The sequence below is a fragment of the Bacillus rossius genome, chromosome 10, assembly GCF_032445375.1.
Source record: "Bacillus rossius redtenbacheri isolate Brsri chromosome 10, Brsri_v3, whole genome shotgun sequence".
Taxonomy (NCBI): Eukaryota; Metazoa; Arthropoda; class Insecta; order Phasmatodea; family Bacillidae; genus Bacillus; species Bacillus rossius.
In genome coordinates, this window is record NC_086337.1 from 56,424,757 (window position 1) to 56,446,707 (window position 21,951).

At 39.7% G+C, this 21,951-nt stretch overlaps 2 protein-coding genes across 7 annotated transcripts in view; one reads left to right on the forward strand and one right to left on the reverse strand.

Annotated features, from left to right (window-relative positions):
* Positions 1–1,972: 1,972 nt before the first annotated feature.
* LOC134536231 (histone-lysine N-methyltransferase EHMT1-like) lies at positions 1,973–13,733 on the reverse strand. 6 transcript variants are annotated; one of them, XM_063375921.1, is made up of 7 exons: positions 13,667–13,733; positions 11,271–11,455; positions 10,473–10,592; positions 9,662–9,781; positions 8,672–8,839; positions 6,885–7,139; positions 1,973–6,396 (listed from the first exon to the last, which is right to left on the reverse strand). In XM_063375921.1, exons 2-7 carry the CDS (start codon positions 11,349–11,351, stop codon positions 6,133–6,135), a joined length of 1,008 nt encoding a protein of 335 aa, XP_063231991.1. In that variant the 5' UTR covers positions 11,352–11,455; positions 13,667–13,733; the 3' UTR covers positions 1,973–6,132. The 6 variants fall into 6 exon arrangements, with proteins under 6 accessions (XP_063231991.1, XP_063231990.1, XP_063231988.1 ...); XM_063375920.1 differs by lacking the exon at positions 13,667–13,733 and adding an exon at positions 12,831–13,466 and having other exon boundaries at positions 11,271–11,452; XM_063375918.1 differs by lacking the exon at positions 13,667–13,733 and adding an exon at positions 12,798–13,466.
* Positions 13,734–20,662: 6,929 nt separating this feature from the next.
* Positions 20,663–21,951, forward strand: part of LOC134536234 (TBC1 domain family member 16) — a 28,974-nt gene continuing 27,685 nt past the window's right edge. The window contains exon 1 of the mRNA XM_063375923.1: positions 20,663–21,010. Within this exon, the coding sequence (XP_063231993.1) occupies positions 20,899–21,010 (112 nt within the window). The 5' untranslated portion in view covers positions 20,663–20,898. The remainder of the gene's footprint in view (positions 21,011–21,951) is intronic.

Below are 21,951 nucleotides of genomic sequence, written 5' to 3' on the forward strand. Positions count from 1 at the left end.
TGTTGTTGCGCCCCTGACAGCAAGGAAGATTACTGAATGACCAGAGACAATTAACACGCAATATAGTTTTCCAAGAGGTTCCTCATTATAAAAAAATTGAAAAATATTTTTCTCTATATATAAGATTATAATTTTAATTTGCACAATATCAAAATAAATTGAATTTTTGACGTGATAATGTTTTATAAATCGATGAACGCCGGCTGCACACACAAAAAAGCATGACTCATTGTCACGTTCCGCCTGAGCCGAGCGTGCAAGCGAGAGCGCGGAACAAGTGATAGAGAGGCACGATCGGCTTGTGACGCATCTATCTCTCTTCCACTCCATCGGCGGATGCGTCCAAGTAGAAGAGAGACAGCGGCAGCACACAATCTAGACGTGAACTGTTTTGTCAACTTTTTATAAAGTAAAGTGAAAAGTTAACGTGGTTTCCATTGCTTATTACAACAATTGTGGCAAAAAAGGTTATTAATTTTTGCATTTTAAGAATTTGATTAGTGATATAATCTCATATATTTGTTCTTTGATTAATAAAATAAATAGCATCGGTCGGCGAGTGCAGTAATAATAGGTTGTTACAATTTTGACTAAAAAATCATCTCATAAACAATCGTATAAAAAGTCAACTGCTTTTATTTAGTATTCAATGAAAAAAAATGATCGTGCGTAGATATTTATGCAAGATTAAAAATTAATGTTTAATAATGATAATTCAGTGATAATAGTTCAATTCAATTCATAAAAGTATGCAATTTTTCATCAATGTTTTCTTATGACGTTATCACGTAAGATTATCGTCCGTAAACCGACTTTACAGACAACCCCCATTTTTTTTAATAAATATAGTGTGTATATTAAATTATAAGTTTGTTATATTCATCATTTATCAACGGGCGCATTACAATTAACTAGTTTATAATATTTTTATTATGCGACTGTTTCGTAGTTGTGTTTTGATTTTCATTGACTAAATACTACGTACCATATAGAAATTTTTTTGTGGGTTTATGATTTCATTTTTATTTCTTATTTTGCATTCATGAATTTTTTCCCATGACAAACAGTGCAAAACTGCAATGGCGTATGTCCAAAATACTGCATTAAAACAAAGATTTTGCTGCAATTTTCAAAACAATATTGATTATGGTTTTTTAATGGCTTTTACCGCTCCATTTCCCTCAACTTAATTGTCCCGCCCACCAGCGGGTTTCTCAGAATCAAATACACTGATGAGACACATTCCGAGACACCGCCACAATCCAGCCCGACTCCTGGCTGTCCGTCGACCCACGGACCGGTGGCGCTGCCTGCTTGCCCCGAGCAGCGGGCGAACTACTGTTCCAGCAGGTCCTCAGTAGCACGCTCATACCACAAGTACAGGGCCTGCTTCAAATACAGTGGTGATACGGGGGGTATACCACCTCCCCCGTAGTTGGGAAGAAATTGGTAAAATACCAGTCAACGGCGGACACAGATGTTGTTGATAATGAAGGGAATACGTCTCCCCTCTCCGAAGCTATGATATCAGTGAATACATTATACAGATGTCCATACAACGTCCCAATTTCAATTGTATAAGAGTTTTAGTTTAGAAACAAATCATACACCAAAATTGAAGGCAAACTAACATAGTTTTTTTTTTTTTTTTTTTTTTTTTTTACAAATGTTCAATATGTGCACCTTTAGTTATACGGCACACATCCGACCTAAAGTTCAATTTCTCACCACACTTTGGTTAACAAGTCCGGATTAATGGAAGAAATAGCCTCTTAAATTCTGTGTCTCAACTCTGACAGATCATTAGGTAGCGGCGGAATGTAGACACCATCACTTATAAAGTCCCAAAGGAAAAAAATATAGCGTGCCGTTATGTTAGGTGAACGTGGAGGCCAGTGACCAATCCAACGGCCAGTGACTTTGACATTAAACTTTAAAGTTTAAAAGAAACGCACATTGAACTGAAATTGCAGATTCACCATTAGCAAATTGCAGAACTGAAAACGGTTTACGCTAAGGAGTCGCCATTTCACGCAGGTGGCGCTGCAAGCGAGGAAACAACAATGAACAAAACACATGGCTTATCTAAAACTGTCTGAGTCACTCTTTAATTGTGACCTTGAACGCTTGAACCAAAACTGCGAAGGTAGTTTGTAATTTGGCTCACTCAGGCTACTTCTGTAGACCCATGAGTAAGCGTATAAGTGTAAATAGTAATGTAATCTTTTCTTTGAATACACATGTTCAAATAATTTTTGTCCCCAAATCTCTCCTCGAAAAAAAAAAACTGTTCAAATATATTTAAAAAAGTAATTTTTTAACAGTGGCTTCACATATTGCCTATAATCAACTGATAATCACAATGATGACAGGCATAACAGCATCATAACAAAAAAAAAATTAAAAATAAGTGGCATACCATGTAGAGGAAATAAGTAATCGAGGAAAAAAGTATGATTGAAGATTGTTGGTACCATCCCAAAATGTAAAGGGAATAAACGGCTCCAGACACTCTTAAACACGAAACTGGAAAAAGAAAGAAAAAAAAAGCTTCCGAGGTAAAAAATAACCAATTGAAAAAACTTTTGAAACTTCCAAATGTTTAATCAGTTTAATTCAATCTAAACAGTTCTCCAGTTAAATTCCACTGAATTCCAGTAGTTTTTAACAGTTTCGTGTGTAGAGTGAATATAGATTTCTGTTTAGTTTTATTATAAAACATTTCCCACTTGAATGTATGTAAGGGGTAATAGTTGTATTAAATAAATACTTAGGGTTGAAAAAGTATTTAATAATGATTTGGACACATAAAATTTACAAGGAGCGCGGAAGACAACCATACTGGAAATATACCATGATGGGACTATTCCACCTGTCCTCTTCGAAAAAGGTGGAAAAGTACCACAATGGAAAACTGCCATAGTTTCAAAGGACGAGACCGAATTCTGCCATATTTCCTTATACACTCCATGGAAAGAGTGCAGCGGCATTTCTCTCGAAGTAGTGCATAGAATACTCAGTAGGTAGCGCTGTCAATCCTCTGTTTCTCAGGTTAACTTTAAAGCTTACAGATAGCGTTTCTGACGGTGATAGCTGCAATAACAAATCAGTTCCAGATCGCGTATGAGAAGAAAGAAATGTTTCCAAAAATGTATTATAGGGTGCAGCACTGTATTCTTATTATGAAGATTAAAAAAAAAAAAAAAAAAAATACACATGGTAGTTTTCCTCATGACATTTTTCCTCCTGTTTTGACGGAGACAACGGAAAAGTTCAAAAGTAACATAATGGAACACTGTCATAACAAAAATGGACGAACGGGAATTCTGCCAACATTTCTGATATTTTCCACGGAATGAGGAAAACGGCCTTACTCATAAAATCGTAATGTAACTTGCTTCATAGAATTTACATTTTTGCACACTAGAATAATTGAAGTAATTGTAGATCATTATTTAATAAGTGCAAGTCCAACGCAAATATCCAAGGGTTTTCTTATACTATGGTTTCATTAGGGTGACAGAAAACAAAAAAACTCAGATATTCTTTAAAGTCTAAAAAATGTATTTTTAAGATGCTGAAATTTGAGGGAAATATTTTTGTGTAGTGTAGTTTGTTGGCACAGGGCAAGCAGCACAGACGATCTAGAGGAGACTGACGCCGATCGCCGGTGCTCCCTCTGGTTCGCACAGGCCGTTATGCCACAAATGCATCGAACACGCCCGAGCGTGATTCCCGCCGAGTGTGTAAAAGTGCGTCGCGACGAACACCAAAGCGACGACAGCGTCCGGCTGGGTGTGGCAAAGCGCCGAATTAAATACGTAATTATTCTGTTCAAATAAAAAACAACCAATTTAATAACAATTTAAAAACATAATTAATGTAAGGGAAATCATATATAGTTATTTTATAATCATATATTGTGTAACATGTCTTTTAAGCCCAAAAACTGGCCGGATATGTTTTCCCGCGCTCCACGCGTTTAGGCGCGAGGCCGCAGGGCGGTCCCGCGCTCAGTTACCGTCGGGAGCTCGCAGGGGTCGGACGATCCGCGAACGTCGAGCCATCAACTTTCGCGCTACATCCACATATCAGCAATAGTGTAAGTTTTAAAATCCTTCTTCCAGCTCGGCGCCGACCCCACCCAGTCGCACGATATTTCGTGCGACTCGTAACTAATTAAATTTATCCCAACAGGGAACTTTACATTTTCTACATAATTTCGTGTCCAGAGATTAAGGACAGCGTAATTGTGTTACGCAGTTTCGGCTTCACAGCCAATTAATTGTTATCATCGAAGACTCTTAGTAACATGTGTCGAGTTCTTACTCGCTAACTTTCGCCTTTTAACTTTCATCGTCTGTAAATGTGTAACTTGTAACATGCAATCTAACCGAGTATCCTCTGATTAATAAGTGACTGTAACGTGTATGATTCCAGCATACCGGGTTACGTACTTTTCCGGGACCTTAATATTTCGCCATAGGTTAGATTGCAAATAACTTTGGAACGTCCGTTTGTATGTGCTGTTTTCAATGCTAACGTAACCGCCTGTAGAAGTTCTTGCAGTACAGGAGATCTGTGGCTATCCGCCACGCCATTCACATTTATAATCGACCACTGTAGAAGTTCGTATACACCACTTGGCAACCTATCCTGGTCGCGCGTACCGTTCACCGTAGAGAAATACGCGTGTCGCAGCGGTCAGACAACAGAAGCGGCCAGTACCTGGACCAACAAGTGTATCGGTTCTGAATAAATGCAGTGTCGTGTCAAATCGTTTACCAGTTATTTATAAGGCGTCCTGGGTGGCCTGAACAGCCCAGGTAGGTTTCGAACAGAGACGCGCTCCTGCCTGCAGCCACGAGGCCGAACCCCCGTTAAAACCCCTGAGATCACTTTCAACATTAATAATCAATTTAAAAACTTAGACAGGCAGCGGGAGTGGTGTCAAGACATAGGCTCGTACATCGAATGTTGATGGGCTTTACACAAGTTTGCAGTCTTTCAAAAATAAATTCTGCTAAAATTTGAGTAATTTTTCTATTTCGAAATAAAATAAATTACTATGCGTTGCATATTATTCTGCTTTTTTAAAACGTCATATCAAATTGAGATTAGGTTTTTTGTGCCTTACGACACTTATAAAAGAAATATGACACATACATTAAAAAATAGGTACAATATAAGCACATAGAATAACAACCAAAACACATTAACACAAGACTTACACAGATACATATCAATAACTTTACGACAAAACACGAAACAATACAACACACAAAGATTGATATATGTCATATTAACTAATTGGTTATAATTGGTTACCTACTTTAGTTTTCACAAAAATCTTAAACAGAAACTAAAATGGTGTGTACAAAATAATTATCTAGATTATAAAAGTTTTAAATAACTTTTTGCTTAAGTTTTTTACCAATAAATGTTTCTAGATTATTCAAAAACAGTTGTAATTTTTTACAAATTTTATAGTTATTAATGGTTTTAAAAGTGTCACTGATTATAATTGCAAATTGAAATTCTTAATCCAAACCGAGATATTATGTCTGAAGCATCAAACATGGTAATAAAACGTATATAATAGAATGTGCATCACTGATTGAACGTCTAATAGATAGAAAATGCAAGTTAAATTTATATACGAAATAGCATAGCATATTTAAAAGGAATTTAAAAGCCTAAAATTTTAAAATATTAATTTCAGAATTTATTTCTGCAACCTTCAGCCACTTTCTACAATAGTATGTAAACGGAGACATATCTTTGATGAAACATTTACTATCGTGACTGCTGATTCCAAATTGCACGGAATCGTAACAAGGTTACGAAATATTAATTATTAATTTAAAACAAACGTTATGCTTCGCGATAATAACAAGGGCAGAATTTACACATATGAAAAATTAATGGCCAAGGTAATAATAGAACCCCAGATAATGAAACTAATTTTGACGTGTTTGGAACGTAAATTGCAGCGCGGAGCGACGTAAACGGAAGAGTCAATCAGTACGGGTCTGTCTTCGTCTGCGTTCCCGTTGTAGGAACTCTGTTCCGCGAGATAACTTGTGTCTGTTCACGGAACGCATCTCCGTTACGTTGTTGTATTGTTGGACGCTACTCGCTGACGGCGCTTGGCGCGGGCGGCGCCTCGAACGCCGACAGGAAGTCCACCACCTCGCGGTTGTTGCGCTTGCGGGCGAGGTCGAGCGCGGTGTTGCCGTCGTAGTTGCGGCGGCTGGTGTCGGCGCCGTGCCGCACGAGCGCCTTCACCACCGCCAGGTGGTTCCTGGACGCCGCGAACATGAGCGGCGTCACTCCGCGGTTGTTGGTCGACTCCGTGCTCGCGCCGCGTTCCAGCAGCGCCTCCGCCACCACCACCTGCGCAAGTGCCAAGCTGGCGACACTCTTCGCGTCTCCGGAGTTGGCAACACTCCCACTGCACGCGCCAACATGGCGGCAGCTCGTTTACAAATGTATTTACCACCACCTGCGCAGGCACCAAGCTATCGATACTCGCTATCGATACTCTTCGCGTCTCCGGAGCTGGCAACACTCGCGCCAACATGGCGGCCGTTTCGTTTGTTTACAAATGCGTTTGAGGTTAACACAAGGAATCGATCATCTCAACACATATCAATATAGTGAAGGTTCATTCTAGACTTTTTATACATATGAAAATATTAACCGGTAATATTTTTTAATCTAACTTAATTCCGAACTGCTTGGATACGGTCGTTAATCAAAGCAGGCTGAAACAGCTGATGCAAATATGAACAAACGTACACCATATTGGTATGGGAAATTCCAAAAGAAAAAAAAAGGAAATAAATAAATGCTTCACGTGTGAGAGCTAATGTTTGACGCACCTGTCCGGCGGCTGCAGCGGCCGCCAGCAGGTCGTAGCGCCACACGTCGTCGGCCAGCGTGTCGAGGGGCAGGCCCTTGTCCAGCAGCGCCGTCAGCAGCTCCGCGTGGCCGCGCTCCGCTGCGGTGCGCAGCGGGGCGGGGTCCTGGGGCCCGATGTCCTCCAGCTGCTGGGCGGCCGCCGACCCGGGCTCCAGCACCAGCTCCAGGCTGCGCCGCACGTTGCCCCAGCTGCCGCGCCCCGTGTAGTTGCGTACCTGCCCGGTTACCGCTCAGCTACTTCACTGGTCCCCGTCAGTTGCAGTACTGCTCTGCAGGTTGCCCCAGCTGACCGACACCCCCCTGGTGACTGCTCAGCTCCCTCACTGGTCCCCGTCAGCTGCAGTACTGCTCTGCAGGTAGCCCCAGCTGCCAGACACCCCCCTGGTGACTGCTAGGCTCCCTCACTGCTCCCCGTCAGCTGCAGTACTGCTCTGCAGGTAGCCCCAGCTGCCCGACACCCCCCTGGTGACTGCTAGGCTCCCTCACTGGTCCCCGTCAGCTGCAGTACTGCTCTGCAGGTAGCCCCAGCTGCCAGACACCCCCCTGGTGACTGCTAGGCTCCCTCACTGGTCCCCGTCAGCTGCAGTACTGCTCTGCAGGTAGCCCCAGCTGCCCGACACCCCCCTGGTGACTGCTAGGCTCCCTCACTGGTCCCCGTCAGCTGCAGTACTGCTCTGCAGGTAGCCCCAGCTGCCAGACACCCCCTTGGTGACTGCTAGGCTCCCTCACTGGTCCCCGTCAGCTGCAGTACTGCTCTGCAGGTAGCCCCAGCTGCCCGACACCCCCCTGGTGACTGCTAGGCTCCCTCACTGCTCCCCGTCAGCTGCAGTACTGCTCTGCAGGTTGCCCCAGCTGCCCGACACCCCCCTGGTGACCGCTCAGCTACCTCACTGGTCCCCGTCAGCTGCAGTACTGCTCTGCATACTTTTTAATTTTTAAATATTATTTACAGTTATTAAATTAAATACATAGTTTCTGTGTATGATGCATTTCGAGCTGTAATGGTGAGGAAATACATTTAAGGATTACAATAATCCTTGTAAAATGGCCTATAAGTAGCTAAATTGTTATGATTTTCTTATTCTGTCTTGTTTTTTTCCCACCCCTTTCAAATACCCTCCTCCCCCGGCTATATCCCTAGCTGTGGCAGACAGTGTGGAATAGGAGTCTGTACGTAAGTACTTTAAGCAAACCTTAATCTTGTTGAGTTGATTCAACATTATTGTATATTATTTTATTACAATTTTATTAAAAAGAGCCAAAAAAAAACCACCACTCTGATGACGAGATTCGAACCGCATCCGTGGGGAAAGCAAGAGCATGTCCCGCTGTGCCAGATTCCGTCTGTGCATGGCACGGGGAACAGCTATCTCGACCATTGAGATACCAGCTTTCTCGGGCATTTTAAAACCTCAGATTACTTTTGCTATGACTATTTTAGTTTTACCAAAATATATTCTTGGGTAGTTTCACTATAATGAAGTTTCTTTTAGCACACCAATACGTTGATGTTTGCAAAAGTGACTATGTACGGGCTCATGTTGCTACACGTGTCACATTTCCGTTCATCGACCCCTGTTCCGTTTTCACGGAAGTTCTTCCACCAAATGCCACACACCGAGAGCACATGAAGAAGGCTCTTAAAAAGCTGTGCTGTGTTGAAGCATCTCTGATATCATTGACAGAGGCATGTAGTATATTGTTTGCTGTGACCGCTACAAGACCAGCACTGGACTGGCGTGCTCACCGCTTCGACGACTAGTTGCTCCTGCTGCGTGGGGCCGGCACCCTCCGGCCTCTGGGTGGGGGCAGCATTAAGCCCCTTCAGCCCCTTCAGCTCCTTCAGCTCGTCCAGCACCCGCCGCAGGTCCCCTTGCACGGCGTCCATCTTGCGCTGAAGCTCGCCCTCCGGCCCCTGGGGAAGCAACACGGCGCTGGCTGGGTCGCGTGGCTTGCTCGTTGCAATGAGCTGGAACGTGTTGTGAATTGATAGAATTGAATTTCAATGAGCTGTAATTCGTTGAAATAGATTGGATTGAATGGGGCGACCATGGTGGCACCGCGGTGGATCTCCAATGCCTTCCGCAGTCTGGGATGGGGTCTCCTTGGCTCATCAGCCTGTCACTCGGTTCAACCACTTTTAAAACAAACAACTCCGAGTCGAACAATTTCAGACTTTACTGAGACAATTCCCGTGTGAAGGGCTATCATTTCCTATTCTGAGAACATTGTGCTCTGCTGTAGGAAATGTTAACTACTGCAGCCGCACTCATCATACTCTCTCTCCACTTAATGTACTACTACCACAGCAGATTGTGTGTAGTCGTGTTGCCTACTTTTCAGGAGTTGTACACGGAGAGACTGATATTTTTGATGCATTATGCGTGCTGACAGGATAACTTTTTTTCCTTCTGAATTCAGGTGGACTTATTAATAATAATATTCCTCTAACAATATCTTACTAATTTGAGTTTGCAAAATTTTTATTTCTGTTATGGTGTCCACCATATTCTCGCAAGTGTAAGACCTCAGTCGCGAGGAACGACATTGACTAACTTGTTGACCTGCTGCAAGTAATCTCCGATATTCTTACATAAGAAATGTTTACATAATATTTGAAAAAAAAAAAGTTTTAAAATGTTTCGTGTTATGTTTCTTGTAAAGAATCACCTGCCAGATGTTGACTGTTTTTATCCTCTACACCCGTCACTACTCTATGGCGCCGCCGCAGGCTCACCTCCTTGGAGTGGTTCCGGCCGCAGTCGCATGGAGAACTAGGGGCGGGCGCGCTCCTCCGGGCCAGCTCCTCGGCCTCCTTCCTCCACAGGTCGTGGTACTCCCGGCTTATGGCCGACACCTGGGGCCACACAACCCAAGGCACTTCTGGGATGTTTTTGCTACCTTTCAATTACTTGTTTTACACTAACAGCACTCCCAGCTGGTTAATATCAAACATTTTAAAATTTCATGTTTTAAGAATTCCAGAGAGAAAAAATTCAATTTTTAATTTAGAGGTTTTATAGAAATTTTATCTCATACACCTTATAAGATAACTATACAGAATGAGTAAGAATTCAACCGACTAACATTGGCAGCAGGTCATTTTGGTATATGTCCTTGCATTTGGAAATGAACAACGTAAATAATAGGGAAACTGTACACTGAGCATCTGGATCATGTTAAATAAATACAGTTCTATAACCACCGCAAAGTTTGTCACTATAGCAAATTATTTCATTGAGATAATGGTGTGTTGACACATCGCAAAAAAATAAAATAAAATGGAAAATAAAGTTGTACACCCTAATAGGTATTTTAATGAAAAACTTTTGCTACAGTGACAAAAATAGTGATACTTGTGTGTCTAAACGTTTGGTCGCAGCTGCTCAGTTGTTAATTAAGTTGTTTAGTTTGAAGCAAAATGGTAAAATTTGGAGTGTTTTATAACCATGTTTGCTAGGAAGGTACTGTATTTGTTGTTATTGGTTGTGTTTGTTGGCTAGGGGCTACACTCCCACGACCTCAACCGGAGGCCGGGCCCCACTCACCGTGTCGTTCAGGATGGCCATGCCGTGCCGCAGCTCTAAGACGTACAGCATCAGGTAGTCTACCGGCTTCATGGGGGACGACTTGGCCAGTATCTCGGCCTCCAGCTCCCTCAGCATCTCCTGGGACAGGGGCGCGACGCTCTGGCACAGCTCGACGGTGCACAGCAACATAACCTTGCTAATGAATCTATTATAGCACCATCTATGTGATAGGCTCTGGAGTGGCGCGCAATTCAGCAGCATGTAGCTCCGTGTATATTGCGTGCTGAGGTTACTTCATGTGCTCCTCCCGCGGCGGGGCGAGTGCTGGGAGCACTGTGTGGTGCCGATATGCTTTAAACAAATATATATATATTTTAAAAAGATGTAGTATTTTTTTAAATTAATAATTCTGTGATTTTGCATGCGTCGACACGATTGTTGTTTTCAATGTATTTTTTTTCTATCTCTCTCCCAAAGTTAATAATTGATAGTAAAACTCAAAATAAAGTGATTTGTTCACGTTAGCAGATAATTTTTGCAATAAAACATTGTGACACAAATGTTTATCTATTTACTTTTGGTCACTGAAACTTGTTAAACCGTTCAAAACTATTACTACTTCAATCACTGACCATTAATCACTGCACCATTTAAAAAAAAATCACTTAGTACCGAAAGTATCGGGAATTCTCGGTTCCATTGAAAACTAGTACTGGAATTCCCGATTCCTAGCCATCAGGGGTGAATACAGCAGCTAGTGAAGGGTTGCCACCCTGGACCCGCCCTGCCCTACTGGCAGTGCCGACGGCTGCTCACCTGGCGGTACTCTGCCGAGACGCCGGCCCCCAGGAGACCGCACCAGACAACCAAGATGGCCGCGGGAAGGCTTGGAGCCATCCTGACTCCTGCTCTTTGGTCTTCGCGAGTCGCAGCACACGCCGTGATTCCACGTCACTTGCAGTCAGGTCCTTGACTCGACCCACCACTTCTGCTGAGGGCTACTGCCAAGAAAACCAGCATGTACGTGTTTAATGCTGCAATTTAGGAACACAAAAACTTCGCATCTCCGCATTTATTATTCATGGTATAATGCACCTGTGACGGTGAAAATTTTAAGCAATCATTTTTATTACAACAAAGCACGTAAAAGTCAAAATATTTTTTACAACCAAAGCAGTGTTTTTATATAGGTTTCTTTATCAACAGGAAAATAAAAAACTTTTTTTTAAATTAATTGCTTAGCAATAATTTAAAACATCAAGTATTAACGCTCATGACTGCATGTTCATTGCTCTCACAAAATGCAAACGAATTGAAAGCTTCATTAATCATATTTTACTTTTGAAAATTTGAAAGGCCCAAGCAGAAAAAAATCATAGACTTCGAAACAGGATATTATCGTATCTCATTAAAAAAAAAATTCCAATATCCTATTGTACATACCTTTACTAATAAAAAAATTAGAACATCAAAGCGTGCAATGACATAAACAATCCCACAAACGATTTTGTGGTGCTGGAGCAGATTGTTGGCAATCAATTAAATAAAGAGAAAATAATTATAAGAAAACTACATTAAAAGTTTCGTAAAGGGGCCTGGAAGTTTAGTATTATTAACCATGAAAACTTCTTGAAGGCTCCAAATTGTATGAGGGAGATACAAATAATATCAGGAAATAAAGTTTGAACATGAAATTTGTTACTGCTATAATTGTAGTTGCACTATCCACTGTTGCTCGCATGCGTGGCACTAGTAATCACTGCTAATCAGTAGAGAGCAGGGGTTTATTTTCTGAAAGTGTTATCGCTCTGAGGGATCTAACTCTACTGCATAATAATTTTGTTTGACATCACTTTCAGGTAACTCCCTTCTTTCCCCAAGCATATATTACATAAAAGAAAGATAGGGTGCATGACTGTCACGCTGGTTAGAGGAGAAACTTGACACTTAAACAATACACTTGAACGATGAAACCAAATATTCAATAGTCCATTTGAACTATGAAACAGAACTATATGGTACACATTGGAGGTTCATACTTCAGGTTGTGAACTGTAACAAATATGGCGACGAATCACCTGCAAAGAGACAGTTGTCTGCGTCATTACCCCTCCCCCTTTTAAAGCAACGAGTACGCTACGATGATTTCGTTCGCCTCGAATTATCTTGCTGGCTCTAAAGAAGTTTCACTTCAAAAACTTTTTAAATAGGGATAGCATTTTACTGTATTTCACTGTAAGAATTATTGTTAATGGTTGCAGAAGTGATCAATTTAACTGCAGTTTAGTATGATGTATTTTGAAAGACCAGCCCGCTCTGGACTCGGCCTGAAGTCCTACCCACGGATGACAGAGGGAGCTCCCTCCTGGAAGCTACCTGCGGCTGGTGGGCGGCTGTGTCGCGGGCTCGACGGCTGACGGGCGACTATCTAGCGGCGGGGAGCGCAGCCCCGACCTTGAACCCGCCGATAGCACTGACCCCTGACCCCTCTGGCCGGGGACGCCCCACTTGTCGTCACAGCCGGCCAGAGGTCAGCAGGTCATCTGAGGGCTGGGGCAACTGCAAAACACTGGCTTTTGTTGGTATGACGGGGCTTCGCATTGCACGGTAATGCTCAGAGGCTCAAGTCTACGAGACCTCCACGATCACAGCGGGCTCCGAACCACTTGATTGCCTGGCTGGTGGGATAGAACCCACGACATTCGCGATTCCTTAGCGATCACGACCACTCAGAACGATTAAACACCCTGGACTCGCATTGAGAAGGACCAGGTCCGAATAACAATTTTCCGAAACAACTTTTGACTAAATTCTGGTGTGGTTATTTTCTGTACTTATCACGTCTTCGACTTTCCAAATACAAGAAATATAATATAAAAAAGTCATTAAAACTGATTAAACTGTCCGAATGTGGCATCTGTATAGGAACAGGCTTTAAGCGTCTTTACACTCGCATTATAATAAATGTTTTATTGCTTCGTTTCTTTGAGAAAATTGATTTTTGGAAACTGAAAATAAAAGTAAAGCTTCTTTTAAGAATATTTTTGAGTGTAAAAAATTTAGTAGGCATTATTGTAATGACATAGGCAGGTGCATTTGTCTTTGTATTTATTCTGCTATAATATGATATGTGCTTATCCTACGATCAGACTTCAAGCCAGTTTAGTACTTTTCTTGTAGAGGTGAATAATAACCTAAAACTGCATACATACAGCACAGTTGACGATACAGTTACACCCAGTTGCTGTGACAACTCGCTGGCAGCCGTGAAGAGCTTTCAGTCTAGTCATATAATCCGAATACTACAGCTGCAGCATACGTTTACGTAATATATGCTTGGGGAAAGAAGGGAGTTAACAGAAAGTGATGATAAAGAAAATTATTTTCCAATGGAGAAAGATTCCTCGAAGTGATAACTCTTTCAGAAAATAATGAACTGCTCATCACAAATTAGCTGTGTGTGCCTATGCGAATGCATCAGTGGATGGTGTAACCACACATTAGAAAAGCAGTAACATATTGCATGCTCAAAATTTATTTCCTGATTTTATTTGCAACAACCTTCTTCTGGTTATCTTAAAAAGCTAATGTCTGTCGATCATCGACTCAAGGAAATGTAATTATTGGTACTGACATCGTACCGACCATGGCCGTTAAGCCCGTGCTCCGCACCGCCAGTACCGTATCCCGTTTTCGGAGCGCGCCCCTTTTCCCAACCGGAATGAGTCAGGCGAGCGCCTCGGGCGTGACCCCAATAGACGTAATGAAACTTAAAGGTACGGAACCCCGGAGGCTCGAACCCATAATTCAATTAAGCGAAAAGCCATTAGTATGAAATTACTAATTACCCGACATGTAATAAGTGCGTCGTAGCCACTCCGGGCGAGTACACCATGCATGGAGCAGACAACAAACCTCATTAACAGTCACTGCGGCCACTGGCCTTAATTAAAATGCCAGTGACTATGATCAAGTCAGACTAGGAGAAATCCCTCTAAAACAATTCGCAGTGGGACAATATGTTAGTAAATTTACAGTCGCCAACTTGATGTCACAAATTGAATAATTAAATACATTAAAACCATTGTTAAGCCTTAAGCACCCAATTACCAGTTGCTACATTTTAATCAAGCACCTGGAGCATGTTTTTTACTCATAATGTAACCATTTAAATTATTATAAGTGTTTGGTGCCGACTCACAAAGAAGAGAAAGTTTCTCTTCCTTGCGAGGCGGCCATGTTCGGCAGTCTCCAACCACTCCGCGCCGGGAACAGACGTGTGTCCGTGGGCAGCATTCAAGTTTGTTTCATTGATTATTTTTATTCTGTACTACATCTTCAAATTTAAAACATTTATTAATTCACCGCTGCCCACGTCGACTCGGCGCGTATTTTGCGGAACCGGGCCTATCCCGACCGTCTTCAGTGTGATACCGCGCTACGTATCGTATCACCGAACGTACGGTACTGGCCGACTCCAGCGAAAGTATTTTTAATCAAGGACGCCGTGCATATGCCTGCCGGCTGCACACACGTAAGTGTTTCTCCGAACTTAGGAGCCCGCTCATAGAGCCCCCCCTGCACCACTTAACTTTCGGCGCTGGCCGTCTCCAGTGAGCATCGACCCACGTCCCGCGAGACTGCCGCGGTAACCATTAGTGTCGCATAGTGTTGTGTTTTTTTTGTGTTAATTGTGTAACCGCTAGACGTCGCCAAGTGTTGGTGAGAGTTTTTGTAGCGGGACTAAATTAAAGGTAATTCTCACCAACTCGTGTACAATAATTTTCCGTAGTCTCCCGTCCTCCACACGGCCGAGCGGCCTTCACAGTCAAGGGAGAACCATTCAGGTTAGATTCAAGCCGTGTACCTGGCGGGGCACGTGGGGGTAGAGTGCCAACGACCCAACATCAACGGCCTAGCAGTCCGCTAGCCTGGCGCCCCTCCGGACAACAGCAGCATCGCGACGCCCGTAGCGCCTGTCAGGTACCCCCCGGACCTTTCACAGAGGTCGGGTGACGGCAGTACATAACATGTTCTTTAAATGATTCCTGCAATCGGGAATTTTGATTTAAAACAATTTCTTGGACATACATAATTTTAGTTTCAAATTGTATGTAATGGAAAAAATTTATAAAGGGAAATAAGAAATAAAAAATTCACCTCACTGGAAATCAACCTAGATCAGATGATGTCAATCAGATAAACCCAACGATAAACCTAAACAGGTGTTACGGACCACTCAACGACAACAGCACAGACAAACACATTCAAACTTAAAAATGAGACAGCACAAGAATTCTGTGGAAAGAATATAGTCATGAAAAAATAATAACAGCACAGAATAACACACAGGGCTATCAATGACGAGATATTTTCAACAACAATAGTAAATAAAGACATACAACAAAACCTGGACAATGCAGCAAATATACGAACACAACAATGAAGATAAATAGACGTTATGTATACAACACAACGATGAATAAACTGACGAACACAGTAAGTTTCCTGTGACAAAACAGTTTCGGGAACTGGCATCAGTCCCATCATCAGGCACAAACAGACTGTGTTTGTTGGTGTGGTCGTCGTTGAGTTGTTCATAACACCTGTTTAGGTTCATCATTGTGTCAATCTGTTTGACATAAGCTGATTTAGGCTTGTTTTCTGTGGGTATATATATATTTTTTATTATTTAACATTTATGGATTTTTTCCCCCATGACAAACATTGCCCAACTGCAATGGCGCATGTCCGAGAGATTGTATTAAATCGGTACTTGACATTTCGTGAAAAGCAAGGTCATTAGAGACGAACACAGTCAACAAAACAACAGAGAAAAAAAAAGTTAAGTAGTAAAATTATCCATGGGCTATGGCCAGTAACTATCTGCAGTGATTTCCGAGAACTTCGGAAAACAAAAATCAGGATGGCTGGAATAGAATTCGAACCCGGGTCTTTTGAAATGTAAGATCAAAGTCTTCATGCTGCGACACTGCACTTCAGTTACAGTAAATGCAATTTAATATCACTAATGTTGAAATTTTGCACTCAAATATTTATGACAAATGTTATATGATAGTTGCATTACTTTTGTGCTAGCTTATATCCAAGATAGGTTTTATAACTTGTTTAAGATAAATAGGTCTTTTGAATAGTTGGTGATACAAATTATCAATATTATTTCCCATTTTATTACTTACTAAGGCTTCGTCACACTGTCAAATTTTCGCTTCCAACACTTTACAATATGTTGTGTCAAATATAGTGAGATAGTTATATCATCGAAAATGTCACTACCACAGATATGTTTGTTAGACAAATTTGATGGTTTAAGTTTCTTTAAATAATTTTGCATTATAGGACTGGTTCTAAAATATATTGGATGCCGGATGCAATCGGCCAATCAAAATCGTGTTAAGTGAAAACGGAATTTGCATCCGTTTCCGTTTATTTATTTTATTTATTTATTTATTTTCATATCCTTTGACCCCATTTCTGGGGTATGATACATGTCAAGTACATATAGGAAAAATAATATATATATATATATATATATATATACATACATATAAAGTTTCACAAAAAAAAAATATATATACAATTTCACAAAAAACAAAAGCACAAAATATATAATTTCACAAAAAACAAAAACACAAAAATATAGAATTTCACAAAAAAAAAATAAAAATAATATACAATTACATTTTACTTATAAGTTAACATACATTGCAAGTGGGATTGAATTTACCCTATAAAATCTTTGCTATTATTTTTTATTTTTATAAAGTCTTCTACATCTTTGAAAGAATAAAAAAACTGTTTTTCAGCTATTTTTTTTAACTCTATTGCAAACAATTTTTTATTATTAATATTTTTAACATGCCGAGGTAGACTATTATATAAGCAGATTCCCACATAATTACAGTTTTTGGCATATTGGCTGGTGGAGTGAGATGGTATTCTGAGGTTGAGTGTAGTTCTTGTTTGATACGGGTGTATGTCACTATTTGTTTTGTGCAGATGTATGTTATCTTTCATTAAAATCATTAGCTGGATAAAATATTGACAGTAAAAAGGTATAATTTTGAGATCTTGAAATAGGTGTCTACAGGATGATGATGGTTTCGAAAAGGAAATTAGTCGAATTGCTTTTTTCTGAAGCTTAAATATTCTGTTTCCTTCTGCTGTGTGTCCCCAAAGTTCCATGCCGTAACTCATAATGGAATGAAAATTTGCAAAATATGCAGATCTTACATAGTCTTTAGACAATAACATTCGAATCACCCTAAGACCATAACAAGCACGGGTTAGTCTTTTAACAGTGTTGTGTATATGCGAGTGCCAGTTTAGGTGGGTGTCTATTTCAAAACCTAAAAATTTTGTTGAATTTTTTTCCTCTATTAGTTGACCGTTATAAGTGTAAGAAGTGTGTGTGGGATTGAACACTGTGTTTCTCTTGAAGTGTAGGAAGTTTGTTTTATTCAGATTTAGTTTTAGTCTGTTTTCTTTAAACCAAGATTCCATGTTATCTAGAGTGTTTACGGCTAATGCATTTAATTCGGTGTTATTCGGGGCTGTTAAAACAATATTTGTATCATCAGCAAAGAGTATCATCTTTCCATTTATTTTTTGAGAAGGAAGGTCATTTATGTACAGAAGAAAGAGTAGCGGCCCAAGTATACTTCCTTGTGGAACTCCAGTTTTAATTGTATCCCAATATGATGTTACTTCCATAGTATCTTCTTTTAGGTGAACCCTTTGCTTTCGATTTTTTAAGTATGATGAGAGTAGTTTAATGGCAATACCTCTTATACCATAATTTTCCATTTTTCTTATTAAATTTCCATGATGTACAGAATCAAATGCTTTTGATAAATCACAAAAAATGCCAAATACTTCACTACCTTTATCCAGATACTCTAGGATGTGTTTAAGAAGGTGGTAAGTCGCTGTAGTAGTGGATTTATTTTTTTGGAATCCAAATTGTTCTTCACATAATAAATTATGTTTGTTTAAAAACTGTATAATTCTATTTGAAATAATTTTTTCTATTATTTTTGAAAATTAGGGTAATATGCTTATTGGCCTATAATTTTCTATTTTTGTTTTGTCACCTTTTTTATGTAGGGGGATTACTTTAGTTGTTTTCATGTTGTCTGGAAATATTCCAGATGCTATTACTGTATTTATTAAGTAAAGAAAATGTTGTGCTATAGGGTCAAAACATTTTTTCATTATAAAACTTGATATACCATATATGTCCTGTGTATGCTTGTTTTTTTATGCTCTTGAGTACTTTTATGAGTTCCATTTTTGTAACTGGTGCTAAAAATAATGAACTGGAGGTATGAGGAAGTTCGCACGTTTACAACCAAACTTAAAATGCCTAAGGCCTAACACATGAGCGATTAATGAGACTACAAAAACGAAATAACAAAAATAATGATAAAATGAATGTCGTGTGCGAAAATAATTTTAGTGGGAAAGGGAAATTATGTTTCTATAACTTAAAAATATAATTTGACATTTATTTCATTATATAAAGAATATTATTGTGAATTTAATTAAGGATGTGTTCATAAATTAAAAAAAAAAAAACATAAGCCAGTGCACAGCAGGCCATGAACACGACTGTGCACACGACTTGTGCGAAATCGGCTCACATTTGAAATCTTAATGTTAATTTCAGCCAATGAAATTTCGCGATATATCTAACATCTGGTGCCAGTGTTAGGAAGTAACAATATTGACCACCAAATGATTATCCAGTGACACCTGACCCGCAATTTGTGAGCACATTTTTTATCATATATATAAATAATCAGTAGCGGATCCAGAGGGGGGGCTAAGGGGCTCAAGCCCCCTCCAAAATCATCTGGGTCCACTATTGTTTTAGTGTTTGCCTTGATAAAGCCTAGCCTCAGCTGGGTCAAGCCCCTCCCAAACCAAAATCCTGGATCCGCCACTGTAAATAATGGTTATACAAAACCCACGACGACACATTTTTTATTTACAATTTTTGCTAGTGACTTATAAATAATGGTATTAACACCTGAGTACTGTAATATATATACAATTTCTTGCACAATATGATTGATAAATATGAACAGTTCTCTTGTCCCGCCAATATGGCTTCCTACCAGTGTTGCCAGGTTTCCCAATGCAAAAATCCGTGCAGACTACTTAGGAAATCCCTCCAAGCCTTAAAATATCCCTACAATAATTTTTTTTTGGTTATAGGACAAGTAATAATAATAATACAATATGGTATTAATAATAGGTAAAAATAGTTTTTAATGAAGTACGCTACACCTAGTCCACACACCGAATTTTCTATTCAATTCTACCTTAAATGTTTCACACTTTTTTGTCCTAAAGACTTAGACATTAGATAAGTTTCATCTTCTTCGTCTTCAACAGCCAAGAGTCCAGCAATTTCAGATTCCTTGTGATCCATCTTGTACATGTTTTCGTTGAACAACTCCAGCATTTTTTCAGTTAGCATGCCTTCTTCATGTTTTCGTTTTGCATGTCTAACTTGACACGAACAAGGGATGCCACTGTGGATGAAAATCATTTATTTCTCTTTTTTGTTTTAATGTATGAAACCATTTAGAATTTATCGAAATACTGAATACTCTCATTAAAAGGTGTCTGCAGCGCAAACAAGAATAGAAGACGACATTCACTTCTCCGAAAATCCCTACATTTATGACCTCGACTTAAATTCCCTCCATCCCTTTCAATGCAAAAAATCTCTACTCTGAGGGATTTACCCCTCAACCTGGCAACACTGCTTCCTACTCTTCCCTAATTGGTTGTTGTGCTATGCGTCCGTAACATAATTAAAATTTATACTTTTCGCTTATATATGTGTATGACTTGTTTCTCATACATACGACCATCCTATGCGCTATTATGAATCAGTAGGTTCCATGTAGGTTCGTAAACATGGTATTCAAATATCGTACCTTCGACCTATTGTTACTGTTACTATAATTAGCTTTTTATTTCAAGAAAATTATATATAAATTTTACGATTTCATTTCCTAACTATGTAAACACCGAACATTTTATCAGTTAGTTCGGCCAGTAGCTATCTCAATAAAAAGACGAAAGCGGAATGCAAATATCGATATATCTACACATAGAGCATTGAGTGTTTGGAAACTTCTGTGACGTTGTCTCTATGCTAGTAGGTATCTATGAGTTGTAGTTTTTTTGTTGTATTTTCGTAAATATGGATTCGCGCCGCGCTAAATTTTGAGCGAACATATGTTTAAGGAAATCATCTGTCACGTGCTGAATAATTCACAATATATTCTTCACAAGTGCCGTTAACTTCTTACTTACCAAGAATGTCGTCGAATAGTAACTGGAATTGCACGACTTATCTTGGATGAGGTTATAGGTGAAAGCTTGTTATAAAAATCCCTCTAGATACATGATTTTAACGATGTCTATACCTAATTTATTTAAAAAGGCTTCTAGTTTAATATTAGGAAAGCAGAGAGAAAAACCCTCTGCTCCATTTGCTGATGGTGAAGTAGTATTCAGTAAGTATTATTTTGACACTAACTGACAAGTTTGTAAAATAGCCCTATAAAGGCCAAATCAGGTGCAACATTTTCTTTATTTACCTTACGATGTTTTGAAATGAATTATTAGAAACAATTAGATGGTGACTTTATTGTAACTGCCAAAATTTATATCTTAGGGACTATTGCTTGAGAGAGATTTGGCAGTCACTATAACCCAGTACTTAAAAAGAGCCTGTGTGAATTAATTTAGAATTTAGATAATTCTGGGGTTTGTAACTTAATATAAAGGTTGAAAAAAGCCCAATAGATAACCTTATGTCCAAAACAGTCCACCTAGTGGAAACAGTAATTGAAAATTATTTAAAATGACTGCTGCAGATGTACACAATTGATTTTTACACTCTCACACATCACTAGCAGTTATGGTCTCAATCTGCCTCAGCTGTGTTGGTCCCATGTACCCAGGGATTCACAGTGTAATGGAAAAAATGAGTTATGAACTATGGATACAATACTATTCATTGTGTAGTTTATTACAGAGGAAGAAGAAAATTTCAGATGAAGAAAATTGGTAATCATTTTGAGGATCATACTTATGTTTTGGTCTTGAAATGTAATCAGACTAGTGTTTTTATGGTCACATTAGTTTTTATGTTTGTAAACTAGCTGTACCTGGCCACACATTGCTGTGGCTTAGTCTGATTGAATGGAAAAGAAAGAAAAGAGAAAGCACACATTTTCTAATAGGTTTAAATTCACAATACTTGTGGTTGTACAATATTATTTTTTGGTCCAGTATTTGTGCAGATGTAGAGATTGCCTGGTTTGCCGACTTTAGAACATGCAACATATAATTGTCCATGTGAGAAGTAATCCATGTTAGGATTTAAACCATTTTTCTGAAATAAGTAAATAAAAATGACAATTATTGAAAGTGATCAATCAGAACACAATTT

What these genes read in the sequence shown, in the direction of transcription:
- LOC134536231 (XM_063375921.1), bottom strand. Translation starts at nt 11,351, where the DNA reads ATGGCTCCAAGCCTTCCCGCGGCCATCTTGGTTGTCTGGTGCGGTCTC. An exon ending in TGGCCATCCTGAACGACACG is followed by an intron (nt 9,782 to 10,472) that starts GTGAGTGGGGCC and finishes GTGTGGCCCCAG; the next exon opens with GTGTCGGCCATAAGCCGGGA. An exon ending in AGCAACTAGTCGTCGAAGCG is followed by an intron (nt 7,140 to 8,671) that starts GTGAGCACGCCA and finishes GTAACCGGGCAG; the next exon opens with GTACGCAACTACACGGGGCG.